The sequence below is a fragment of the Trachypithecus francoisi genome, unplaced genomic scaffold (genome assembly GCF_009764315.1).
Source record: "Trachypithecus francoisi isolate TF-2019V2 unplaced genomic scaffold, Tfra_2.0 Lachesis_group0, whole genome shotgun sequence".
In the NCBI taxonomy this organism is placed as follows: domain Eukaryota; kingdom Metazoa; phylum Chordata; class Mammalia; order Primates; family Cercopithecidae; genus Trachypithecus; species Trachypithecus francoisi.
The window spans coordinates 20,416,628-20,441,860 of record NW_022681453.1 but is presented as its reverse complement, the minus strand read 5'-3'; the positions used below and the strand labels follow the sequence as shown (position 1 = coordinate 20,441,860).

The following is a 25,233-nucleotide window of genomic DNA, read 5'->3' as shown; positions in this document are numbered from 1 at the left end:
AGGCAGGGAGCTGTGCCACAGAGGAGGAAGGGGCTCCACACTCACCCACTCTCATCTGTGACCATCCCAGGCAGGAATATGTGTGCACACATCTCAACTGTGCACACTGCTGTCAGAAATGCGGGCACACATAAGCACACCCATGTGCTCACCCTGGGGTGCTCATGCACACAGATGTGGCTTGTGCACACGTGAGTTCACACAGGCTCGCATGGGACAGTGGGCACACAGGTGGGCATGCACGCACAGGTACGCATACACACTTGCACACACTTCCACGTGCATATGTGTCCACAATGACAGGCCCACACGGGAGCAGTACCTTCAGGAGGCCACTGAAGATCTTGTAACCGAAGCCCTGGGCAGCAGCGGTGACATTTCTCTGAGGAAAGGCTCTCATAAACAGCTAGGCCAGGCGGGAAGGGAGGATCCCAGGCCCCCAGCTGCCTGCCTTCCACCTCCCAGGCCTGTGCCTGTCATACCCTTGGGATGGGTTCATCATCCGGCTCCCAGTGCAGCGCGTCGGGGGGCAGCAGGACACGGTCGATGAAGTGCAGGATGCCATTCACGGCCTCATGGTCGCTGCTCACCACACGCGCGAAGTCATTGAGGTATATGCTGCCCTGGGGGCGGGGCACAGGGCTGATGAAGCAAATGGGTGGGGTGCTTGGAAGCTGTCAGGGCCTGAGGTGTGGGCGGAGCCTGGGTTGGGCGAGTCTTAGGGTGCAGGCAGTCCCAGGTTCGGGACCAGGACAAGAGGTGAGCGGGGTCTGGGGCGGAGTCAGGGCAGGGGACGGGACTGAGTCCTCAGAAGGACGTAAGGGCCCTGGGCAGGACTGGCCCATGGCAGTGGGCGAGGGCCGGGTCGCGGGCGGTGTCTGGGGCTGGACTCAGCTCTGTCTCCGCGAGGTGCCTCCTGGCTGGAGGAGGTGAGGGTCTTGACTACGTGGGGCCCGGGCACAGGCGCGCAGGTGCGGGGCGAGGCAGGCCAGAGCCGGGGCTCACCTCCCTCTCGCTGAAGCGCAGTGGGTGCCCCGAGAGCGCTGTGGCGTACCCCTGCTCCAGCAGGTCCTCGCTCCGCAGCCGCCGGCAGCCAACCACGTGGTAGCGAAACACCAGCTGGCGATGAGCTCCAATCCGGGCCAGCTCATCCTGGGGCGGAGTCGCAAGGGGAGTGGCGTCCCTGACTGTCGCCTCAGCCCACGCAGGGCCACCACCAGAGCGCCCAGCCCTGCCCAGCGTCGCTCTGGGGGCTGCATACCTGCGACAGGTTGCTCATTAGATCTGTGTGCGGCACGAAGATGGTGAAAGGCCCATCGCCCTTGAGCTCCTTGTATTCCTGAGGGAGGCAGCAACAGTGTGAGTGGAAGGGGAGAAGCCTGAGGCCTCCATGGATCTCCTGGGGAAGACTTGGACTCCGAGAGAACAAACCAGCCAACCCCCTGACCAGATGGGAACAGAAGCCCAGAGACAGGTGGGACTTGCAGGTCTCAGAGGCCAAAGCTGGCCACTCACCAGGAGGCGGAGGCTGAAGAATGAGGCATGCTTATCCCTCAGGAGCTCCTGGGGGGGCGAGGGTCAGCTCAGATTTGGGGCAGCCCCCATTCAGGGCCTGGTGCCTGTCCCAGCACCTGCAGCCCAAGGTCTAGCCAAGGCAGACATGAGGAAAGGAAAGCCGCGGGGTCTGAGTTGGGGTCAGGACTAGTTTCATGGGTCATAGCTGGGGTCAGGCCCAGGTACAGTCAGAGGTCAGGCTCAGTGTCATGGTCAGGGCCAGGATCAGGATCAAATCGGGGCTTTGCCAAGACCACGGGTCAGGCCCATGGGGCACAGGCAAGACCAGATCAGGAGTCTGACTTGGGCATCATTACCAGGCCGACTCGGGCACGGCAGGTGAGGCCGTCCCCCACGGTGTTGGCTGTGTCGCAGGTACATGTCCTCTGGCCATCCCCTGTGCTTTTGCAGGTGGCATATGGACTGCAACCTCCATTGTTCTGAGGCAGGGACAGGAGAGGAAGGTATCAGTGGCTTCCAGGACTTCTCTATCCCACTCAGCCCTGTGAAAGAGGCCATGAAGGCCCCTGCTCAGCCCCCTAGATCCTATTGGCTACTGATCAAACTCGAGCTTCAGGGGAGCATAGCCCACCCTACAGAGGCCCTTAGGACTCTGCTGGAGGTGAGGAGGGCTGGTTCCTGCCTCAGTCCCCTCTCCTCCTCAGTGAAGGAGGGCGGGACTAGGTGCCTGACCTTAGAGCAGGGGTCCAGGAGCTCGCAGGTCCGGATGCCATCCCCACTGTAACCCTGGCGGCAGCTGCAGGAGACCTGTCCCCAGTCTTGATCAGTGGGGCTGCTGGGAGCCAACAGCTGGCCAGCACCCTGTGTAAAAGGGTCACCCCCTCCCTGGGCCTGCCCTGAAGGGAGGCCCCATCCTGTGAGGGCATGGCATGACCCCCCGAGTCCAACCCTGCCATGCTGACCTGCTGGGGGCCGGTGGGGATGCACTCAGCATGAATGTGGCAGCCGCCGTGGTGGATGAGACAGCTGTTAATTTCTGGGGGAAGAGACACTGGGATGGGGGTGGCCCTTAGAGGACCCCCTTCATCTGTCCTCTGTACCATCTGTCTCACCCCCTCCTCTCTCAGCACCCCCAGTCCCCACAAGTCCCACATGCCCCTCAGCCCTTCCTAATCTGACTCAGATCACTGAAGCCAGACCCCTAGCCCCACACACAACCCAGGTTGGGGGCCTAGTCTCACCCTGGCACAGCTCCCCGTCGCCCATGTAGCCATCCTGGCAGGTACATGTCCGCTGCCCGGGTGCCACCTTGGTACAGTTGGCATGAGGGGAGCAGCCTCCATGGCCATGGGCACAGGGGTCCACCTCTAGGGGGAGATGGTCCCAGAGAGTCCTTAGGAGTAGGCACGGGGCCAGGGGCAGGACAGGAGAGGAGGGCATGAGAGAAAGGAAAAGGTCAGAGGGAAGGGTGAGTCCCAAGATGGGACAGTGAGGTGGGCTGGGCCTAGAGGAAATGAAGGGGGCTCTGTGGGGACAGCCACCCCAAAAGTTCAGAGAGGGCTCTGGGCGTCCATGTGGCTGGACCTGAACAGAAGACGCCATTGCCGGAGTATCCCGCAGCACAGGCGCAGGTGGAGGCTCCGGCCGAGTCCTGCACGCAGCTGGGAGAGGTGGTAGTGGCTGAGCCCATGCCTGTCCAGCCGTGCCTTGACCCCCAGGCTCCCCGCCACTCACCCACCTGCCTCAGGCTGGGCCTACTCACTTGGCATTGGGGTCGCACTTCCTAGGGCACTGAGGACTGGTGATTTCTGGGGGCAGGAGGATGACTCTGGTCATTCAGACCCAGGAACAGCCTCCTCAGTAGCCATCTGCCCCCTCCCCCTTGGGACCCACTCACTCTGGTCACAGCGGAGGCCCTGCCAGCCCACGTTACAGACACAGCTTCCGTCCCCTTGCAGCCCCTCCTGGCACAGCCCATGGGCACAGTCACACACTGCAGTGGGATAAAGGAGAACAGGAGTTTCCCAGTGCCTCCATCTTGTCCCGGCTGGGGTCTCCAGGCTGCTCTCTGCTGCCAGGAAGCCCACCCCCATCCCTCCCCAGTCCTCACCTCCGGTGCAGTTGGGCCCGTAGCGGCCCAGCTCACACATCTCACAGGCCGTTCCATGGAAGCCCTCATGGCAGTGGCACTCCCCGCTGCCCAGGAACCTGTCCTGGCACTGCCCATGGCCCGAGCACACCCCCCCCAGGCCTCCTGGGCATGGCTCACACAGCGTGCCAAAGAAACCAGGACAGCAGTCTGGCACCTGTCGGTGTTGGGGGTGGAAGAGAGGGTGAGAGAGGCCTAGCAAGGTGTCGGGGGAAGGGGAACGGGGGCATCTCGGGGCCACAGAGCCACGGAGCAAAGCCCCTCAGAACCCCAGACCCAGGGACGAGCAACTCAGAGCCGAAAGAGACACAGAGATGCCTCCTAAAACCCTCCCTCTGGCAGGGTGTGGAAACTGAGGCTCAAGCAAGGAAGAGCTGCACCCAGATCCCACAGTGAGGGGCCGAGCCAGGCCCAGTTGCTGCCTCTGGGGTTTGGCTGACGGAGCCAGCTCCAGACTGCCCTTTCTTCCTCTCCCGGTCTCCACTCCCTCCCCCGGGGGAGTGGACACAGAGACAAACAGTAGCCCTCTGACTTCAGACCTCTCTCCCCTCTCCTTCTTCTGGGTTCTGGCCTCACCCTAGTCCCAGCCCAGTTTCTGCCCTTAAGATCCAAACTGGGGTCCCCCCTGGGCCCCACCCACTCCCACCTCCTTCTCTCCAGACAGGCTTGGGGCAAACCTGGATCTTCTTGGCACATGTGTAAGAGCAGCCCCGGGAGAAGGAGAAGCCAGATCGGTAGACACAGCTCTTCCTGGGTGTGTCCTGGAAATGGGGACAGGCAGGAGGGGTCAGCCAGTGGCTCGGGCAGGGGCAGGGCAATGAATGGGGAGACAGACAGATGGACTACAGGTGTCAGGCAGATGAGCAGAACAGCAGAAGGGTCAGAGAGGGACCAAGACAGGCAGACCGATGAGAGAGGGCAGACAGGATCCAAGCCTCGGGCCGCAAGTCTGAGGGAGTCTCCCCTCAGTAGAGCCACGCCAGCCCTCCAGGCCTCTATGGGGACGTCAGCCACCCAGTTCCCTGTGCCTGGAGGCCTGGGCCAAACAAAGCTGTGCTAGAGGGTGAGGGGATTGGGCACCTTGGAAGAAGTGAGGGCAGGCAACGCAGGAACAGAGCTACGCTAAGCCCAGTCTCACCTGCAGCTGGAAGCCCTGAGTGCAGCGGAATTTCCTGGTGCAGTTTACACATTTCTCCTAGAGGGAAAAAAGGTGGGGCATCAGGCAGTCCAGGCCTGGATCCCTGCCCTTCCTCCAGGACAGGCTGACCCATGCGCTCCTCCCCACCAGTCAGGCCAGCCAGCAGCTCCCAGCTCTGAACTCCCGTGCCGGCCTTCCTCTGGCCCCAGCCTCTCACCCTCAGGGCCTCAGCGTGGCTATGCAGGCAGCGACTTGAGCCCACCGTCAGGACCCCTGACAGGCCAATCAGCGAGCAGCCAGGGGCCTCCAGCATGGGACCTTCCAGTGGCACATGGTTCACCTCAGGCTGGGGAGAGGGATGGAGGCTGAATCCACCCACCCACCACCCTCACCTGGCAGGGCTATAAGGTCAGGTGGTACTCCAGGGCTGGGGACTCCCTGGAGCAGAGGTTGGAGGTTGGAGGCTCACAGCTGGGGACACTCCAAACGGAAGGGATATTCAGGGATAGGGGCCCAGGCTAGGGTCTCCTTGCTCCCTGACCCCCAAACCTGGCCACTGTGGTTGTAGAAGACGATCCAGTGGGCGGGGCCCAGGAGGGAGTTGCGGTGTCCACCCTTCCGCAAGGTTTCCATGGAGAGGGCCTCCCCCAGGACCACATGGTGCCGCACGGTGTCTGCATCCTGGGAGAGAAGGAGAGAAGTCAGGGGACTCCAGGATAACAAGTGCCCTGGACGGCATGCTGCACCCACCGTGTCTCTTCATGGTGGGATGGGAGGCTCGCTCTCTGTGCCTTTGCCCTCCCCGCCATTGCCCCAGCCCCATGGCCTCACCAGGTGGCTGCTGTTGCCCTGAGCCTCCAGGGAGCGGTTGGTGGGCACAAAGATGGTATAGGCAGTGGCAGCCTCAATCTGGGACACCAACCTATGGCGCTAGGGATGGGGTGGAGGTCAGGGATGGGCATATTAGTTGTCAGTCCTGACACTGGGAGCCAACCAGCTCCCTCTGGACCTGGGGCACAGTGTCCCCTGAGCAGGCACATCCCCTCTTGCCAGCCTTCCTTACCTGCAGCAACTCCCGGAAGAGGCTGAAGGCAGGCACCAAGTCCAGCTGCTGCAGCAACCCCTGCCCACCAGGCACATCCCCTCGGCGGGGCAGTAAGACCTGGTACAGAGCACAGGGCCTGGTCAGCATATCATTGCTTCACGGCCTGCCTGCAAGGTTCCCTGCACACACCCTCCTGCTGTACCTGGCTGAGGATGTGTAGGACACCATTGGTGGCAAGGAGGTCAGCCACATCCACGCTGGCATTCTGCACCCAGACCCTCTGGAAGGCAGCAGCAGAGCTTAGCCACAGGTGGGCACAGATAGACCCTTAAAGGTGGGACAGCCCCAACAGAGAGACTGCCGGGCACACAGGCACCCACAGGTGGTCCGCAGGCTGGCCCATGAGCTGGGTCCTGCACAGAAGCTCCTCCCAGGAACTGACTCTGATCCTGAGTCAGACTCAGGATCCACCAGTTGGGCACACAGACTCTCCCCAGGGTCCGTGGTGAGAAGGGCGCTTGTGCATGTGCAGACTCAGATGGATAGACAGCCCTTACAGGCAGTCACTCCTGGCCCAGAGACTCAGTGCCGATCAGCAGTGCGTCCTGAGCACATCCTTTGAGCCTGGCTCTGGGCAGGGTGAGGGGACCCCAATCTCATCCCATGGGGCCCCTGATGTGGGACAGCCTGCAGCCACTCAGGCTCCCTTCCATGCTCCCCCGTCCCCTTTTCTGCCCAGAGTTCACCACATACCCCACTAATGTTGCGAATCTCCCATCGTGTGGTGGGGTTCAGGGTGGTCACTTCCTGCCCACCCAGCCGGGCCAGCTCCTCCTCGAAGAGTGCACCCTGGAGAAAATGGGCCCTGACAGGGCGCAGTTTGGGGGAGGTCATGGAATCAGATTAGTGTAACTTACAGAGACCTTTGGGACTGGGCCCACCCCAAGGGGTGAGTGCCTGCCAGGCTGAGGACTCGCTAGGGAGGGGCTGGGTCCCACAAGGAAGCCCCCTCCCATAGCCTGGCAATGGCAGCCCCACCTGACCAGGCTCGGCAGCATCCTTGGCTGCAACCAGAAAGCTCGCTCCTCAGGGTTCAGCTGACGGACGGCAGCCTCGGAGGGCACTAGGGCTGTGACTTGGCGATCGGCAGGAAGCGTGATGCCGGCACTCTGCATGCACACAGAGAGTAGGGGCAGGAGGAGTGAGGAAGGCAGCCATCATCTTCAGATTCTCTGCTCTAGGCTCCAGGCCTGCCCCCAACCTCCCACTCTTGGAGATGTTATATGGCACCCCTCCATCCAGGCAGGCCTCCTGGATTTAAACCCTCAACCCCAGCATTCTGCCCTGTCCTACCTTAAACCACTGGTAGAAGACGGAGAAGTGGGCATTTGCCTCCAGCTCCTAAGGGAAGGGAAAAAGCTGAGGTCACACGACCAAGGGCAAATTCAAGCCCTTCCCCACCACGGTTCCTGAGCAGTGCCCCTTTCCCACCTGAGGTGCCGGAGAGGGCTCCTCCCCAAGCACAGAGAAGACAGAAAACGAGTCTGAGCACCCCTTACCCGGAAGATGTCTCCATAACAGCTGAAGCCATCACCCCCAAAGCCAGGTGGGCACGTGCAGACCCGCTGACCTCCCCCCACTGCCCGGCAGGTGGCCTGGGGTGGGAGTGAGAAAGGGCCTCCATTCAGACCCAGATGGCAGCTGGGTCCCTCCCTCCCCCATCTTTCTGCCTGTCCAGCCACCCAGCCCCAGCCCCTGCCCCTTGCTCTGCAGCCACCCAGTCTGTGTTGGTAGCGCTCCTTCGGTGTGCCTAGCCCTGCTCCCCAGGATTACTGGGCATTTGACACGAGCATTACCCACGCCAGGTGGATACGAGGGAGCTCAGGGCTGCGGGAGCACCCAGGAGGCCTTGTATCCTCTGGAGCCAGAGCTGAGAGCAGGAGGAGCTAGCCAGGCCCAGGTGCGGCTCGCAGAGGCAGGGGTGTGGTAGGGTGGAGCAAGGGCAGGGGACAGCAAGGAGCTCAGCACAGCCAAGGACAATGGAAGCAGGGCAGGAGTGGAAGAGAGAGAGGAGGCTGGGCAGGGGCAGGTGAAGCGGGACAGGAATGACATGGTTGGATTTGAAGTTTAGAAAGATCTTGCCGGGCGTGGTGGCTCAAGCCTGTAATCCCAGCACTTTGGGAGGCCGAGACGGGCGGATCACGAGGTCAGGAGATCGAGACCATCCTGGCTAACACAGTGAAACCCCGTCTCTACTAAAAATACAAAAACTAGCCGGGCGAGGTGGCGGGCGCCTGTAGTCCCAGCTACTCGGGAGGCTGAGGCAGGAGAATGGTGTAAACCCGGGAGGCGGAGCTTGCAGTGAGCTGAGATCCGGCCACTGCACTCCAGTCCGGGCGACAGAGCGAGACTCTGCCTCAAAAAAAAAAAAAAAAAAAAAAAAAAAGAAAGATCTTAATCCTGACAGTATACAGAAAGACACCCAGAGATGGGGAGGGAGGGAGAGAGCTGCAGCCTAGGCCCACCCCAGAAAGCCTCCCCAGGGCTCTGAGCCTTGCACTCCCTTACCAGGCCATGGCAGCCACCATTGCCTGCCCGGCAGGGGTCGATGGGGCTGCACTGGTAGCCATCCCCGGCAAAGCCCAGCTTGCAGGTACATCGGCTCTGGAGAGGTTAGGAACAGACGGCCTTGTCTCATGATGAGCGTCCAACCCTTTCTTCCTCCATTACTTGGCTCTCTCTGGGCACTGCCCCCAGGGAGGCCTGTCCAGAGCCCAGAGGAACTTCTCCCAACCCTACTCTCGGAGATCTGTGCTCCAGATGGGGAGACAGAGGCCCTAAGGGGAGACTGGCTCTCAGGATGAGTCCACGGAGGTGAGAGCATTAGCAGAGAAGTGTCCGTGGAGACTTGGTGCCCCTACACTTGGAGCCTGGGACCCTGCCAGGGCCATTGAGGCTAACAGTTTGTGGCAAGTGGGTAGGCATCTGCCAAGGCCAGCCCCAGGATAGTGGCTCAGATCCCACCTCCACCCCTGCCACTCTACTCAGCTGCTCTGGTCCCCCAACCAAATGCCAGTGCCCCTGGGCTTGTCTACGTTGCAGGTGAGTGACCGGTGAGACCCCTCAGATCTCAGGTGCCCTTGTTTGCATGTTGGGGGCATCTCACTGGTGCATTCAACACCTCTGTTCTGAATTAAGGCCCTAATGGGGTTTGGAGCTCCAGCTGTTACACCTGTCAGTTCTTACTGCTAAGGCCCCACGTGCTGGTGCCCAGAGGCCACCTTGGAGTTGGGAGAACAGGGAGCCCCACAGGCCTGGCCATGCAGAGGCTGACCCTGACCAGCCAGGCCTAGCCTCCCACTTGGCATGTTAGACAGTCTTCAATGCCTGGCTGAACACTGGTTCACCAGTCCTGAAATGCTCTGCATGGAAGGCTCCAGGTTCTAAGCTCCGGTGACTAGATTCAGACACTGCAAAGTTCTGGGGCTGGATTTCCATGAGGCTAAAGTTTTGGGGAGGTCACTCCCATGGGCAGGGGCTCTTCCTGCTTTGCTCAGTGTCATATTCCCTATGTCTAGAACAGGGACTAGCATGGAACAAGTGCCTGATAACACCTGGGAAAGTAATGAGTGGATGGATGAAGGAGCGAATCCCAGATGCCACTACTCAGCATGTCAGCACTGGGTTCTCATCTGCACCTGAGGTTCCAGACCCTGAGCACCTGACTCTGCATTCCAGGAATCAGATGGGGCAGGGAGAGAGTCCCCCGGAACCAAGGCTCCCGCCCCTTCTCTGCTGCACCTCACCTGCCCGGGGCCCACATAGCTGCAGAGGGCATCGGCGTGGCAGCCACCTCTCACGTCCAGCTCACACTCATCAATAGCCACACAGACGCGGCCATCTCCACTCCAGCCTTTGTGGCATGTGCAGTGGTGTGTGCCCAGGGACCCAGGGACACACTCAGCCTATGAGAGCCATGACAAATAACTCAGGGACACAGGAACGTAGGCAGAGGGCTAGGGCATCCCACCTCCTGCCTCCGGGTCAGAACTCCAGGGAAGGAGCAAGGGGACTGACATTCTCTGAGCAGCCGCCACGGTCCGGGTGGGAGCAGGGATTGCTGGGTGTGCAGGAGAAGCCATCACCCTCAAAGCCATCAAGACAGCGACATCTGGGGGTGGGTGAAGGAGGAGGCTCCAGTGAGCCTCAGGTGCGAAAGGTCACAGGTGGAGCAGACAGAAGATGTGAGTCCTCACCTGGCAACACCCTCCTGGCTAACACAGCGGGCATGCAGGTGGCAGTGCTGGGCCAGCCCTGTGGGCCCACAGTCCCCCATGGACTCGTTGCAGAACCGGCCGCTGAAGCCAGGGGCACACGTGCCCTGCTGGCACACCCCCCCACTGCCTGGGCGGTTGTCGCAGAGACCATGGACACAGCCGCAGTCTGTAGGGAGTAGATGGGAGCAGGGAAACTGAGAAGCAGGAGGCAGGGCTTGCTGGGAGCCAGGATGGATTTGGGGGATATAGGGAGTGGGGCAGCCAGTACAGATTTGACTTCAGGGAGGAAAAATCAGAGGTTATCTCAGACTCAATGGGCAGGCAGATGAAATGTGAGGGGGGCATTCTGAGCTTTCAGTTATCCCATTCTAGTTGCCCTGATCCCAACACCACCATCAGGAAGTTCTTCAGTGTGTCTGGCCTAAGTCCCACATATTTTAAATTAAGCCACAGTTCCCTTCCTGGCATGGGTGAAGCAGACAGCATCTCCTTTCTGTTCTCAAATCTTCCTCCACTCCCCGTGGCCTTCATCCCTCCTCCTGGGGCTTCATTTCCCTTCTTGAGAGCCCCCAGATCCATTTCTAACCAGACCTTTTTTCTCCCTAGGAGATGGCCTGAGCCAGGACCACCCACCTTCCTGGCACTGATCTCCATGCTTGTTTGGGTTGGAGCAGATGTGGCAGGCGATGCCCTTGTAGTCTGGGAAGCAGAGGCAGGCCCCGTTGCCCTGGATCCCATCACTGCACTACAGAGTGAGCAGGAGGCAGGATCAGTCATGGGAAAGGGACTCTACATCCCTTCTCCTAACACCCCCTCCTTTCATGGGCTGGCTCTGAGCTCTTGCTACCCATGAGAGCTCATCCTGGAAGGGATCTTCAAAATCACTGATGCCACCAAAGACCTATCCCCTAAAAGGCACCTGGCCCTGGAGGTTTTATGAGTGACATTTGCTCAATTCAGAAACACATAACTCCTGTGTTATATAGCCAGGTGCTAAAGTAACCCTGATATTACAAAGTGGTAAAAACAGAACACAAAAGAAAACTACTGCCAAGTAGTCTTTTGGAAATAAATGCCAAAAAAATCTATCTTATCTATTATTATTATTATTATTTTTTTTTTTTTTTTTTTTTTTTTTTTATTTTTTTGAGACGGAGTCTGGCTCTGCCGCCCAGGCTGGAGTGCAGTGGCCAGCTCTCAGCTCACTGCAAGCTCCGCCTCCCGGGTTCACGCCATTCTCCTGTCTCAGCCTCCCGAGTAGCTGGGACTACAGGCGCCCGCCTCGTCGCCCGGCTAGTTTTTTGTATTTTTAGTAGAGACGGGGTTTCACCGTATTAGCCAGGATGGTCTCGATCTCCTGACCTCGTGATCCGCCCGTCTCGGCCTCCCAAAGTGCTGGGATTACAGGCTTGAGCCACCGCGCCCGGCCTTATTATTATTATTTTGAGATGGAATCTCACTCTGCTGCCCAGGCTGGAGTGCAGTGGAGCAATCTTGGCTCACTGCAACCTCTGCCTCCCAGGTTCAAGTGATTTTCCTGCCTCAGCCTCCTGAGTAGCTGGGATTGTGGATGTGTGCCATGACACCAGGCTAATTTTTGTATTTTTAGTAGAGACAGGGTTTTGCCATGTTGACCAGGCTGGTCTTGAACTCCTGACCTCAAGTGATCCACTTGCCTCAGCCTCCCAATGTGCTGGGATTACAGGTGTGAGCCATTGCACCCGGCCTCTCTAATTATTTTTAATTAAAATACGAGAAATAATTTGATCCAACTTTCCATTGCCTGGATGTGAGGACCCCAAGGCCAGAGAGTGGCAGGCTTGGCCCAGACACACAGCCAGTCACTGGCCAACTGGTGAAGGAGTCCCTGTCTTCCCCATACCTCACCCCAGGAGAGGACGGGACTCACATTGCCTTTGCCATAGCAGGGGTTGGAGAAGCCCCCAGGACACTGTGTGCAGTCAGGCCCGAAAAAACCTTTGCAGCAGCCTTGTTCCTGTAAGAGACAGAGCAGGTCCAAGAGACCATCTGAGGCCAGAGTAAACCTCCCTGCCCAGGCTGCCTCTGCTCCCTGGCCCCATCTCCAGAGCGAGGGAGTGGATAAGGTTTCTCTGGGACCCCTTTTCCACCGTTAGGCTGTAGTGCATCCTCTGAGGAAGGTAGCCCACTCAGCCCCAGCTTGGGGGCCCCCAAGGAGCAACAGGTGCCCAGGTGACCTGGGAGAGGGCACCCATGCCCATGCTCACCGTGACGGTTTGGTTGCAGTAACTGGCACAGCCCTTCTTTAGCACATTGAGCCCAGTTGGGTCATGGATATAGACACACTCCTTGGGGAAGATGTCCTGGGTGGGCCATGCAAAGCCAGTCAGCGGGTGTGGGTTCTGGGTTAGCCCCTTTGCTAGGCAGCCCTGGTCAAGGGACCTCTGCCCCCTGGGTCCAGAACTCCCACTCTGGTCCAGTGGGGCTGTGAAGCACTGAGCCTCCAGGTCGGATCTAGCCTCCCAGCCTCTGCTTCCCCCACCCACCCCTGTGACCCAGGGCAGAAACCTCAACAGGCAGTCAGGAGGCCCTGAGGGCTGGGCCAAGGGGTGCTCACCAGTTTCACACTGTTGTGGGGACACATGCTGGTGTTCAGGGCTTGGCAGTCCACACAGGAGCCCTGGGTAGGGCAGGGGCGGGATGGGGAGAGGGGTTAGTCATCGTTTATTTACTCGGCAAACCCAGAGAAGGGAACATTGAGTGGGGATTAGGAGATGAGAAGAGCCAACCACAGGAAGTCCAGCACTGGTGTTCTAGGCAGGGGAGAGCAGGGGCAGAGGCCCTGAGCCGGGCAGAGCTAGAGTCTCTGGAAAACAGCAGAGAGGCCAGAGGCAGGCACAGAGTGAGTGAAAAGGGATGAAGTGGCGGAGGATGCAAGAGTTATCTCAGGCCAGGCACAGTGGCTTACACCTGTAATCCCAGCACTTTGGGAGGCCAAGGTGGGAGGATCACCTGAGGTCAGAGGTTCGAGACCAGCCTGGCCAACATGGTGAAACCTCATCTCTACTAAAAATACAAAAATTAGCCAGGCATGGTGAGTGCCTGTAATCCCAGCTGCTCGGAAGACTGAGGCAGGAGAATCACTTGAACCCAGGAGGCGGAGGCCACAGTGAGTTGGGATTGTGCCACTGCACTCCAGCCTAGGCAACAGAGCAAGACCCTACTTCAAAAAAAAAAAAAAAAAATCTCAAAGATGGAATCATAGTCCTGGTGAGGGTGAGTGTGGGGGAAGCACAGGTGGGTCCTTGGGAGTCTCCCACAGGGCCTCAGAGCCGGCGTCAGCCCAGCCCTGACTTGACGCCTCTGCCTGGGAAAAGGATCGCCGCTCCAGCGCTGACGAGGGTTAGTGAGCAGGGTCCTGGCTGTGCAGGCAAGGCTCACCGCCACGATCTTGTGCTGCTCCTCGCTGCAGTGCTTGGGCAGGATGGGCAGGATGGTCGGGGGCAGCAGGATGCCGTCCAGCATGTGGATCACGCCATTGGCGGCCAGCACGTCTACCCTCTGCAGTGGGACTCCCTCGGGTCCCAGCAGGATGCGCCCCTGCGGCAGAGACCCACTGCCAACCCCCAGCCTGGCTGACCTTGGCCCAGTGGGGCTGCCCGCCTCCACCCCTGCAGCCCAGTTAAAGCAGACAGGCAGCTCAGTGAGATGCTGAAGTCCCCGCCTGCCACGCCAGCCGCCTCTCCCTCAGCTCTGGCCAACGACACTGCTCCAACCTCCGGACCCTTACTCACATGGCTTCTGCCACATGGGGCAACCCTACTGTGTGCTCCACACTCCTCTTTGGAGTACTCCCCCTTAACCCTCACTGGGCTCCAGCAAAGGAATTTGATCTCTGCCTGCTTCCTTCCCCATGACCCCACCAGGGCCTAGCAGTGTCCTACCCACCACGGGACTCGGAGCACACAAGGCTGAGAGGCCAAGTGAGCAGCTGGTCACTGCCAGTCACACCATCCGTCCAGGTGTCCATGCACCTCACCTCCTCAGAGATGTTCACAGCCAGGACCTGGTTCGCCATGGTGAGGATCCGACCTTTGGAGATGACCTTCTCAACAGTCAGCTGGGGCGAGGGACAGTATAGCTTTAGGCTGGGCTCTGGCCACACCTTGGGGCCATGCCCAGTCCTGCCCAGGAGGCTCCAAGCCACTCCCTTGGTCCCCAGGCTCTGTGCTATAGCAGAACAGATGCGAAGGGAAGGGAGATGGAGAAGAGATGGGGCCTCGGGGAAGTCCAGAACCTGCAGGCAGCCCTACTGGGTGCAAGCTGGCCACCCCCCAGAGAAAAGACCTTGCACCTGGCCATGGTTGTAGATATGGTACCGCACCAACTCCTGCAGTTTAGAGAGACCCTGGCAGGGGAGAGAGGGTTTGGCTCCTGGAGGACCTGTGGGGGAGTATGGAGGTCCTGGTGCCCCCATACCTGCAGCCCCTTCTCCCGCTGAGCTTACCGCTGTGAAGAGGTAGATCAGGCGGCCGTCACGCAAGCTGTCCACAGCCTCATTGCTTGGGGCAAAGACTGTGAAGGGCCCAGGTCCGTCCAGGATGGAGGGCAGCCCACAGTTCTGTGGCAGTGCAAGGGAGGCTCAGGGGGCTGCATGGCCAGCCTCCACCTCTGAGTCCTGCCTGGGCCCTGCCACCTTTGGCCTGCAGAAAACTCCCACTGAGTAAGTAGGAGACATGGGCAATGGGTCCATGCTACCACAGAACCTCAGGCTTGAGGATGGGGGCATGGGCAGAGGCCATGCTACTTCAGAACCCCAGGTCACTGTAGGGCAGAATCTGGGATAATGAGTCCTGGCCCAGAAGCCCAGAAGCCCACATGAGCTAGGGCCCCTCCCCCGAGCTTACCTCCAGGATGGTTTCAAAGCGGCTGAAGGCCTCAGTAGAGGCGAGGATCTGACCAATAGTTCTCTGTAAGGAGGGATGAGTGTGAGGGCCCCAGGAAAGGGGGCGAGGCTGCTTCAGCCCTGGGGGAGAAGCTATGCTCCAGTCCTGAGCAGAATGGCTCCTGGACACTCACTGCTCTCTGCAGGGGTCTGAGGTCACCCAGCATCACAGGGGAGGGGAAGGGAAGATGCTGGGTCACCTTGGGATCCCCAGGGGTCCCAGAGGGAGGCTGCCACCGCAGGCCAGTGACCACGTGGAAGACACCATTGGCTGCTATGTTGTTGGCCTTGTAGATGTTGAACGTCTGCTGGGGCTGGTCTTTGTACTTGTAGGAATATTTCTGGTGAGACACAAGAGATCTGGCCAGATCCCATATGCCAGCCCCCTGTCCCGAGGCTCCCTCCCACCTGCACACCCTTGCCAGGCTGTGACTCCTCTTGTTCCCAGGCTGAGGCTTCTCCCTCACCGTGAATTGGTTGAAGGTGACGGTTATCTCCTGCCCGGCCAGCGTCCACCACCTTCGTGTTTGTTGGGTCCTTGTGTCCTCCAGGATGTGCTGTCCTGCAATGATGTGCTGTCTGCAGAGCTGCTGGGCAAGGGATGCCTGCACACACAAGGCAGGGAGCCAAGTGAGCGGTGGGGAGGGCAGTCTTCTTCACGCCACCCCTACCCAAGCAATGGAGGGGACAGGATGTCTCCCAGGCCCTGATGCCTTCCAGGTTCTCAGGCCCTGAAGACTGGGGCCACATCCAGGGGAGGAGGTGAGGGCCGGTGGCCAGCTCCGCCATGGGGAGGGGCTTACATTCATGGTCCTGGAGGAGAAGGAGGAGATGGATGGCACCAGCACGGTGAACGGGCCTGCTGTGGTGAGGATCTCCCGGCAGCCTTGGTCTGCGGGGGTAGGGCGAGGGAATATCAGAAGGGAGTTGGGGAGACCCGGGGTGTCTCAGGAGACCCTCGGGCATCAGTCTTGGTGTGAGGGAGTTGGGGTGGGGGTATTTGGCCTAGATGTAGGATAGATGGGGGCCTCAAGGTTGGAGAGCAGCTCCCACTCCCTGCGTGCACCCCCCACAGTTCGCTGTGTGTTCCCACAGCTCTGGGGCAGAGAAACCAGAATCTGCAGGGGCAGCCCCTCCCTCCCTGCCAGCTGTGCTGTGGGTGAGGGGTTGGGGTCATGGGCAAGCAGTGGGGGTCACACACCCATCATGGCCACGGCGACCCTCAGCTGCAGGAACACCCGGCCTGTCTGAGTGGCCTTTTGCACCTCGTGGAGCAGGTGTCCGTAGCAGGCACGCCCATCCCCCACCTCGCTCTCCCTGCACACACAGCTGGGGGCCCAGGGAGAGCCAGTCAGGGTGGAGGCTGCGGCCCCTGCACCCGACGCATCCCCAAAGCGGGCATGCTTGCCCAACCCACTGTCTCTGCTCCAAGGCCACTGTGCTTACCTGGTCTTCCCATCAGCGGTCGCCTTGCAGGTGGCAGACCGGTCACAGGAGAAGGGGGAGCAGAAGGGGAAGCAGCCCGCAGAGGCATTGTTGTTGATGCTGATCAGGCCTGGCCGGCAGGTGCAGAAGGCCTGGCCCCCGACAGGGTGGGAGGGCAACATCACGTCCAACCCCAAGAACCACTGGTGTCTGCCCTACCCACAGAGCCCTGCTCAGCCCCTCACCAGAGAGGACCATTATCCTCCCCCCATTTTACAAATGGGGAAACCGAGGCTACAAGAAGGCCTGTGACTTGCCCAGGGTCCCACAGCCAGTGTGAGCGGGTGCACTGTGAGGGCAGTTCTGGCCTGGGACCCTGGCTCACCTGGCCCGGCTTCTGGTACACACACAAGGTAGAGTTGCTGGGGCAGCCACCAAGGTTGTCAGTGCATGGGTCCTTGGGCAGACAGACCATCCCATCGCCATGGTAGTTCTCGGGGCACTGACACTGAGCCTGCCCCTTGGGGCTCACCGAGCACTGGGCCAGCGGTGAACAGGGTGATGGCCAGCAGGGGTTGGGGGCTGCCAGGGCAGAGAGAGAGCCCAAGTGAGCCAAGCACCCAGGAGCTCTGTCTCCGCCACAGCTTTCACCAGGAAGGCCGGGGCCAGCAGGTTGACCTAGGCCTTGAGAATAGGCTCCCCTTAGGGATGGCTCTCCCTGCTGTATGTTGTACTTGCTGGGTTAAAGGATGCTCTCCCAGCCCCTGCCCACCCTGAGCCGAAGTCCCTGGCCTCTGAGTCCAGGCTCACCTCGGCATTCACTGCCCTGCTGCGTGTAGCCGGGCAGGCACCTGCAGCTGGGGGCCTCTGCGGAGCACTGGGTGTTTTGGGGACAGCGCAGCTCCTGGCAGATGGGCAGCTCTGAGCAGAGTGGGAAGAGCACGGATGAGCCCAAGTCCAGGCTGGGGAGGAACACAGGGGCAAAGGGGCCCTGCCTGTTCTCTATGACTCAGAGCAGGGCCCTGCCCTTGCTGGACCTCTGGACAGTGGAAGTCTCAGATGACACCCCTTCCCCAACTAGGCTCCAGGCAGAGGTCCTGCTGAGGTTCAGGCCCCATCCTCACCCAGTCGGCCTCTTTTGCTCTGGCCACAGGGACCTGCTGCCCTAGGCTGTCCCAGTGGCACTGCTCACCTTGATCACAGTGGGGGCCAGTGTATCCAGCAAAGCACAGGCAGCTTCCATCCCCATGTGGCCCATGGTTGCACACGCCGTGCACACAGCTGCATACTGGGAGGGATACACAGAGACAGATGGGATCCCAGCCTCTCCTAGGCACACACCGGGACGTTGGGTCCCTGCTTTCTGTATTTGCAGAACTCAGCTCGGGCAGGTACAACCTTAAGAGTACAGAGCTGTGATGCAGGAACACAGGGGTGGCGGGAGCCCACAGAAGGCACTGACCCGGCCTGGGGCTCACCGAGGGCTTCCTGGAGAAGGCTCCTCAGGGGAGTAGCATGTGCAAAGGGCTGGAGGTGTGATAAAACAAAGCACATGTTCCTGAAAGGGATGTGCACATGTGAGGGGCTGGGACAGAGGCTGAAGCCACAGGTGGGAGCTGGTTGTAGGGACTGTACCCGCGTGGGCCCAGGTGGACACTGACCCTGCCCTCTTGCCTTGTAAGCACTCACCCGATTGGCAGTCAGGCCCAAACCGGTTGGGGTCTTGGCACTCCTGGCAGGCTGAGCCGCGGAAGTTTTCCTGGTGGTGGATGCACCAAGTCAGCGTGGCCCCTCTTAGCCTCTACCCTACCCTGGCCAGCCCTTACCTGGCACACGCAGGTCCCATTCCTGTCCATGCCATCCAAGCAGGTCCCGTGGCCATTGCATGGGGTCTCAGCGCCCCCAGGGCATTCTGTGAACCCCCACAGAACTCAGCTCTATGCCCAGAACCCTCCGCTTACCCTGATCCCAGCAGCTCTGGCCAACCCCAGACTCGGCCCCTCCCCCAGGGCAGCAAGAGCGAGGGGGCCGAGCCTTGGAGGCGCTCGGTGAGTGTTCATTAAATGAACATGTTGAAGGGGAATGCAGGTGGCCCCTGCAGAGGGCTTGCCCAGAGCTGGGGCTGGGTGTGAGGAGCGAGGCGGGATCCCACTTTCTCCCATACCATAGCACCGGGAACCCCAGTAGCCAGGGCAGCAGGCCTTCTGCACCACTTGCTTCCGGCACTTCCGTCTGCAGCCGCTCATGGACACCATAGAGCCCCCCAGCTGTACTTCGTAGCTGGGGGCAGAGAGTGGGCAGGGTGACGGAAAAGGCTCCCACGCACAGCCCCCACCCAACCTCCCCATATTGGCTTCTGGGGCTCCCACCCACCTCCCTGCTCTGACTGGCCCAGATGAGCACAGGGCCTAGCACATAGCAGGGGCCCCATAAACCCCTGCTGCCCCTGGCCTTTACCCCTTCCTCCCCGCCTGTCTCTGCCACCCAGGAGGGGCCACAGGGGCATAGATAAGTGAGTGCTTCTCCTCATTTTGTGGGCCTGTCAAGCTCCCCCAGACCCTGCCACCCCACAGGACGCTCCTGGACACAGGCAAGGACGGGGCGGCCCGCACCGGCAGTCCTGGGTTATCTGATCGGGGAGCTCCCGAAGCCAGCCTGAGGGACACGTCTGCTTCTTGATGGCTGCGCACGAGGTGCAGGGTACATGAGTGACAAACGTGGTTTTCACATCACAGCCTTTGAACAGCACCTGGGCCACAGGCAAGGTGTGGTCAGGGGCCTGGATCCCACACCCAGCCCGACCCTGTCCTCAGTGCTATAAGGCCTCACACTCCTCCAGCCACCACCTCCCATCTGCTCAGTGGGAACGCAGTGCTGATGGGGAAAGCCCTGTGAAAGCTGTCTGTTACAAGTTGTTAATGTCATAGCGAGTCCTTATGTGCCTGGCCCAGAAGGCTGTGAGTCCACACCCTCTGACACTAGAGAATCTAGCCACATTGTTCCCCCAGCCCATTTCAGGTGAGGAAACTGAAGCCCAGAATATGGCCATGGCCCAGTCTCATCCAGGAACAGGGTGTGAACCAGGGACTAGAATCTGGACTCCCAGCCTAGTGCTCACTTTCACCTTTTGTTTAAAGATAAAGAAACAATAAATGACAAAGCTGATGCTGTCTTGGAAGGACATGGTGACTCCATCCTCAACTCGTGGGCACAGGCACGATGCCGGTTCCAGCCATGCACCTTGGGGCTGGACCTCCAGCCACCACTCTGCTCTGAGCACTTTCCCACGTTGCTACCAAATGACCCTCTCTAACCAAGCGCAAGGGTTTTCTCCACTGCCCAGAGGTCAGAGACTAAGGCCCCGGCCCTGGGAGGCTGGGCTCACATGAACAGCTGTGTGCAGGGGCTCTGGTCTGCATGTGTTTGGGCTGGGCAGTCCCAGGGGACAACAGGCCATGCCAGCCTCTAAGGAAACCCAGGGCATCCTGGCTGGGGCCCCAGATGGCTTCCTGGGGGAGGTGATCATTGACTTGGGACCTGAAGGATGCATGAGAGTTGGTCAAGGACAGTGCTCCTGGCCTAGGGGACAGCAGAAGCAAAGGCCGGGAGCAGAAAGAAGTAAAAACAAATGTGTGACAAGGCAGGCAGTGGCCTGAGGGGAGGCTGGAGAGGGGCTGGCAGCTGGCATGCAGGAGCTCCGTAAACCTGCACGCCAGGTTGCCTAGGTGAGGCAGAGTCCAGGGCAACCTCATGACTCAGTTTATGGTTTTTTGTTTGTCTTTGAGAAAGGGTCTCACTCTGTTGCCCTGGCTGGAGTGTAGTGGTGTGACCATAGCTCACTGTAATCTTGAACTCCTGGGCTCAGGCGATCCTCCTGCCTCAGCCTCGCAAGTAGCTGGGACTACAGGCATGTGCCACTGTGCCTGCCCAGTTTGTTTTAAATTGGCCCTCTGGCTGCTGCCTGGGGAATAGAGCTGTGGGGGTAGGTGTAGGTGGGAAAGAGGTCATCATCACCTGCAGGTGGCCTGGGCCAAGGCAGGGATGGTGGAAATGGATTGGGAGATATTTGAGAGGGCTTGGGGTGATAAGATGAATCGGGAGAAGGTCTCAGCAACTGGGTGGGGTATGGAAGATGTGAGGAGTCCAGCCTGCCTCCATGGCATGGGCACAAGGATGCTGACAAAAGCCCCAGGCCTGGAGTCCCATTCACTGGCCTGCCATAGCTCCTGGAAGTCCACCAGCCTTCTACGGCAACAAAGTCCCAGTAACCTTCAGCACTGAACCCAGAAGGCATGAAGCTAAACTCCCAGTTCTAGTGGGAGGAAGGTGCATAGGGAAGGGCATAGAGTGGAGGGGAGGTGTTTGGGAGGCTTTAGGGCATGGCCCGGAGAAGCAGAGATGTTCTCATCTTGAAAAACGCTGACCACACTGTGGTCCAAAAGGAGTGACCCCAGAACATCCCTTTCCTGGAATAATTAACAGATGTGTGGCTTCTCAAAGCAAGAGAAAAGGAGAAATGGTGCCCCTGACACACAATTATGGCAAATGCCAGGGCCCCAGAGCCTCTGTGCTACCGTGATTTGGCCTTTTCCGCTCATGCCTCTGCGGTCTGCAAACAGGGAAGTTGCTCAGAGCAGCCTGTGTTGAGTGGCGGAGCTGGGATGTTGTGGTCTCGTTCCCCGTCCTGAGGCTTGCCTTTGCTGAGCCAGGGAGAGACTAGGAAATTGGGTAACTTGAGGGCTGAGCAGCTGCTGGCTCAGAGCAGAGGCTTGGCAGGAGATAGGCTCCCCTCAAAGCCACCTGGCCAGCTGAGCAAAGCTGCCAGCGCGGTCACTGTTCTGGCTGTGGACCAGCTCTTGGAGGAATGGTGGTCAGCTCTGGATAAGGGCTCAGGCTGAGTAAGACTGTGCTGGTCGCACTCTGAGACAGTCAGGGCTAGATGGAGTTAGGGCCCAGAAGGAAGCGGGAGCTTTGGGGCCTGGTGTGGACACTTGCTCACAGGACCTGGGTGTTTGTAAACATGTGTAAAATGCTGATGAAGGGTAAGCTGGCTGCCACATCAGTGCTTCTCCAAGACCACAGCCGAGGGGCCCTGCCTCCGCCCCATGGTCTGGAAGGAGCATCGGCGGTCTGAGCCCACATCTTGCCGTTGGTCCAGCTGGGTGGAGTGAGGCTGGATCAGGGCCTGGGTGCTGAGTCAGATTCCCTCCTTCCTGGGGGCACCTCGGGACTGAGCCAGAGCGGGTGCTGTCTCCCCCCACCCCCCACCCCCGCAGACCTGATTTTGCAATGTCTGCTTCCCACAGAGCTGCTGCTAGGGGAAGTTGAGGAGACACGAAGTGTGAAGTCTTTGGTGAGAAGGTGGATGAAATTCTCCCAAGCTGGGACCTGGCTCATGGGGACTTTTTAAGGCTGAGAGCCCAGAATCCAAACCCTGTCAGAGAGGAAGGAACCCCAAACTGCTTTCCCCGACCTTCGGTCAGATCAGGGAGGGCGCAGGGCTGGGTTCTGGACCGTGCTCCTCTCCCACCACAGGTTCCACTGCACATGCTTAGCCACGTGCCCTCAGTGAAAAGCTGCTGAATGGGCAAGTGCTAAGGGCCTTCCTGGAAAGCCTTTCTGCCTTGCTGCCCAAATTCATCTGCACTCCAGTCCTGTTGCTGCCCTTACTGAACAGGCGACCCGGGACATCCCTTCCCCTCAGAGCTTCCTCTCCTAATACAGTTGTTCCTTGGTGTCTGTGGGGGACTGGTTCCAGGACCCTCCTCAGATACCAAAACCCACAGATGCTCAAGTCCCTGATAGAAAATGGAATTGAGGATGGGAGTGGTGGCTCACATCTGTAATCCCAGCACTTTGGGAGGCCGTTAAGAGGGTGGATCACCTGAGATCGGGAGTTCGAGACCAGCCTGGCTAACATGGAGAAACTCTGTCTCTAATAAAAACACAAAAATTAGCCGGGCGTGGTGGTGTGCGCCTGTAATCCCAGCTACTTGGGAGGCTGAGGCAGGAGAATCACTTGAATCTGGGAGGTGGAGGTTGCAGTGAGCTGAGATTGCACCACTGCACTCCAGCCTGGGTGACAGAGCAAGACACCATCTCAAAAAAAAAAAAAAAAAAAAAGGCATCCAATTCACATATACTCTATGCACATCCTCTCGTATACCTTAAGGTCATCCTTAGATAACTTATAATACCGAATACAATGTAAATGCTATGTACATAGAAAACTCTAAACATGGAGCTGGGTGCGGTGGCTCACACCCGTAATCCCAGCACTTTGGGAGGCTGAGGCAGGTGGATTACCTGAGGTCTGGAGTTAGAGACCAGACTGGCCAACATGGCGAAACCCCGTCTCTACTAAAAATTCAAAACTTACCTGGGTGTGGTGGTGGACACCTGTAATCCCAGCTACTTGGGAGGCTGAGGCAGGAGAATCGCCTGAACCTGGGAGGCAGAGGTTGCAGTGAGCCGAGATTGAACTACTGCCCTCCAACCTGGGCAACAGAGTGAGACTCCATCTCAAAAAAAAAGGTCTGAACATGTTCAGTAGATATGCCACATTTTTTTCCTGAATATTTTCCTTTTTTTTTTTTTGAGATGGAGTCTCACTCTGTCACCCAGGCTGGAGTGCAATGGCACGATCTCAGCTCACTGCAAGCTCCGCCTCCTGGGTTCACGCCATTCTCCTGCCTCAGCCTCCCAAGTAGCTGGGACTACAGGCGCCTGCCACTGCGCCTGGCTAATTTTTTGCATTTTTAGTAGAGACGGGGTTTCGCCATGGTCTCGATCTCCTGACCTTGTGATCCGCCTGCCTCGGCCTCCCAAAGTGCTGGGATTACAGGCGTGAGCCACCGCGCCTGGCACCTGAATATTTTCAATCCAGGGTTGGTTGAACCCAAGTACAGGGTGCACAGATACAGAGGGCCAACCGCATTTACCATGAATCTTAGCTACGCAGGGTGCTGGAATAGAGGCCAGGTGGCTGTGTTAGAGTGGCCAGCACTGCTGCAGCCCCATCCACAAGGAGCATTCACAGCCATAGGTCTCTGACAAGGAAAAAACTCTAATCTGAGGCCCCTCACTGACCTCTGTCCTCACTGCCTAGAGCATGAGGAGGTGGCGGAGGCCTTTGAAATTCCCTTGCATGGTACACAGGGCAAAACTGAGTTAAGGGGAGGGCAGGAGCTCACCTGCAGGGCTCTCAGCACAGCCCTGGAACCCTTGGCTCTTCCCCCATCACTGTCACCTTCTCAGCCTCATATCTTCCTGTCCCCAGCCCTGGCCTGGTCCTGAAGCTGGTGAGGCCGCTCTCCCTGGTGCCTCTCGGAGGGACCACAGGCATCCAAGAGAAAGTGCCTGATGGTGGCAGGGGGCCTGGGTCCCTTGCTGGAGTGCCTGTGGGATCCTGGGCAAGTCCTCTCCTCTCTGGACCTTAGTCTGCCCATCAGTGCCATGGGGATGGTGGTAGCTGCCCCAAGAGGCAGACACGCTGGGCCTCACAGGAGAGAGGCTACCCCCATCACCAGGGTGGGAGGCTCTTCCAGAAGCTCCCAGAGGCCCCTACCGTGGGGCCTGAGCAGACCTGCAGCCAGGAGCCTGTCACAGGGACCTGACCGAGGGGCTGGCCATGGCTGCATACCGGGACCCTGTCTGCTCGCCAGCACAAATGGACGGCCATCACAGGCAGGGGTTTGGAACATGGCTTCAGAGTGGGAATGGCCTGTCCCTGTCATCCTAGGGCTTTGGCTTCCTCATGAGGACAGAAGGAGTTGCCCCAAGGCTGTGAGGAGTCAAGGGGACCTGCCCGGGGCTGTGGCTGCTCTGTGGCAGCTCTGAGGCTGAAGTGTGTCCTTGCCAGCTGCTCACAACCCCGGGCACTGGGGGTGAGTGACTCATTCTGCTTCCCAGTACTCGTGGGGCTGGACACAGGCACACACGTGCACACACGTGCCCCATGTGAATCTGTAGTCCTCGGGGGTTAGAGGGGATCACATCTTCAACCCCCAAGCGAGGGCCACGTAAGACCTGGGCCTCCGTCTGGGCCAGAAGGGCAGGACGGGCCTGCCTCTGTGCCCTTCAGCTGCAGGCTGGGGAGCCCTGGCCTGGCATAGTCAGAGGAGGGCAGGCTGACACACCCCTGAACCCTGGGTGGCTGGGTGCAGACCTCAGCCTGGGGAGGTGGGCACAATAGCCAGCCCCCAGGCCTGCTCAGAGGCCAGACAAGGCGCCAGCTGTGGTTTCTCCCCAGGCCCATGCCCCTCCATGTCCAGTCCCTCCCTGTTCCCACCACCGGCTGGCAGGGCCCAGACACCGTATGCCCCTGCGACTGGCTCACACTTACCTGCCCCCTGATGAAGACTGCCAGGCAGAAGGCCAGGAGGCAGAGCGGGAGGAGGCCCTGGGGCCCCGCCATGGCTGGTGGGCACGCTGTCCAGGACAGAGTCAGGGCAGCTGGTGGCGTAGGGAATGAGCTCTAGGAGGCAGGCACAGCACAGGCAGGCAGGACGGGGCGGGCAGTGGCCTTAAAAGCAGCCCGGAGGCCCCGCCAGCTCACCCCCACAGGAACCCGCCAGGATTTCCTCCTGCGTATCAGCAGCCTGCAGGCGGAAGGGAAGGTGCTGGCCACTGACCCCCCATGGACGGCCTGAACCCTGCTCAGGGCTTCCCGGCCGGGACCCTCCTGGCATCACAACCTGGAAGCCCAGGCCACATGAGCCCCAGGACCTGGGCTCTATCAGAGGTTCTGAAGCAAATCCA

At 59.5% G+C, this 25,233-nt stretch overlaps 1 protein-coding gene across 5 annotated transcripts in view; it reads right to left on the bottom strand.

Moving 5' to 3' along the window:
* The window catches only part of STAB1 (stabilin 1), a 29,606-nt gene extending 4,614 nt beyond the window's left edge, over positions 1-24,992 (bottom strand). For all 5 annotated transcript variants that reach the window (XR_004436799.1, XR_004436801.1, XM_033209894.1 and 2 more), the window contains exons 1-50: positions 24,818-24,992; positions 19,086-19,222; positions 18,638-18,753; positions 18,300-18,385; positions 18,163-18,232; positions 17,666-17,761; positions 17,284-17,394; positions 16,859-17,055; positions 16,495-16,625; positions 16,250-16,377; positions 15,852-15,940; positions 15,516-15,653; positions 15,249-15,389; positions 15,011-15,073; positions 14,611-14,724; positions 14,458-14,511; positions 14,143-14,223; positions 13,545-13,703; positions 12,721-12,783; positions 12,371-12,466; positions 12,034-12,120; positions 10,758-10,869; positions 10,104-10,290; positions 9,925-10,018; positions 9,654-9,812; positions 8,416-8,511; positions 7,407-7,502; positions 7,201-7,248; positions 6,886-7,016; positions 6,601-6,712; positions 6,050-6,127; positions 5,866-5,964; positions 5,634-5,732; positions 5,352-5,483; positions 5,020-5,148; positions 4,803-4,859; positions 4,342-4,425; positions 3,626-3,821; positions 3,413-3,508; positions 3,278-3,323; positions 3,100-3,176; positions 2,757-2,882; positions 2,478-2,551; positions 2,248-2,322; positions 1,872-1,994; positions 1,516-1,563; positions 1,262-1,339; positions 1,006-1,152; positions 483-623; positions 323-382 (exon numbers count right to left, since the gene is read on the bottom strand). Coding sequence is in view for 3 of the 5 variants with exons in the window: in XM_033209894.1 (XP_033065785.1) it covers positions 323-382; positions 483-623; positions 1,006-1,152; positions 1,262-1,339; positions 1,516-1,563; positions 1,872-1,994; positions 2,248-2,322; positions 2,478-2,551; positions 2,757-2,882; positions 3,100-3,176; positions 3,278-3,323; positions 3,413-3,508; positions 3,626-3,821; positions 4,342-4,425; positions 4,803-4,859; positions 5,020-5,148; positions 5,352-5,483; positions 5,634-5,732; positions 5,866-5,964; positions 6,050-6,127; positions 6,601-6,712; positions 6,886-7,016; positions 7,201-7,248; positions 7,407-7,502; positions 8,416-8,511; positions 9,654-9,812; positions 9,925-10,018; positions 10,104-10,290; positions 10,758-10,869; positions 12,034-12,120; positions 12,371-12,466; positions 12,721-12,783; positions 13,545-13,703; positions 14,143-14,223; positions 14,458-14,511; positions 14,611-14,724; positions 15,011-15,073; positions 15,249-15,389; positions 15,516-15,653; positions 15,852-15,940; positions 16,250-16,377; positions 16,495-16,625; positions 16,859-17,055; positions 17,284-17,394; positions 17,666-17,761; positions 18,163-18,232; positions 18,300-18,385; positions 18,638-18,753; positions 19,086-19,222; positions 24,818-24,889 (5,229 nt within the window). In the remaining 2 variants the exon portion in view is untranslated. The remainder of the gene's footprint in view (positions 1-322; positions 383-482; positions 624-1,005; positions 1,153-1,261; positions 1,340-1,515; positions 1,564-1,871; positions 1,995-2,247; positions 2,323-2,477; positions 2,552-2,756; positions 2,883-3,099; positions 3,177-3,277; positions 3,324-3,412; positions 3,509-3,625; positions 3,822-4,341; positions 4,426-4,802; positions 4,860-5,019; positions 5,149-5,351; positions 5,484-5,633; positions 5,733-5,865; positions 5,965-6,049; positions 6,128-6,600; positions 6,713-6,885; positions 7,017-7,200; positions 7,249-7,406; positions 7,503-8,415; positions 8,512-9,653; positions 9,813-9,924; positions 10,019-10,103; positions 10,291-10,757; positions 10,870-12,033; positions 12,121-12,370; positions 12,467-12,720; positions 12,784-13,544; positions 13,704-14,142; positions 14,224-14,457; positions 14,512-14,610; positions 14,725-15,010; positions 15,074-15,248; positions 15,390-15,515; positions 15,654-15,851; positions 15,941-16,249; positions 16,378-16,494; positions 16,626-16,858; positions 17,056-17,283; positions 17,395-17,665; positions 17,762-18,162; positions 18,233-18,299; positions 18,386-18,637; positions 18,754-19,085; positions 19,223-24,817) is intronic.
* Positions 24,993-25,233: the final 241 nt, after the last annotated feature.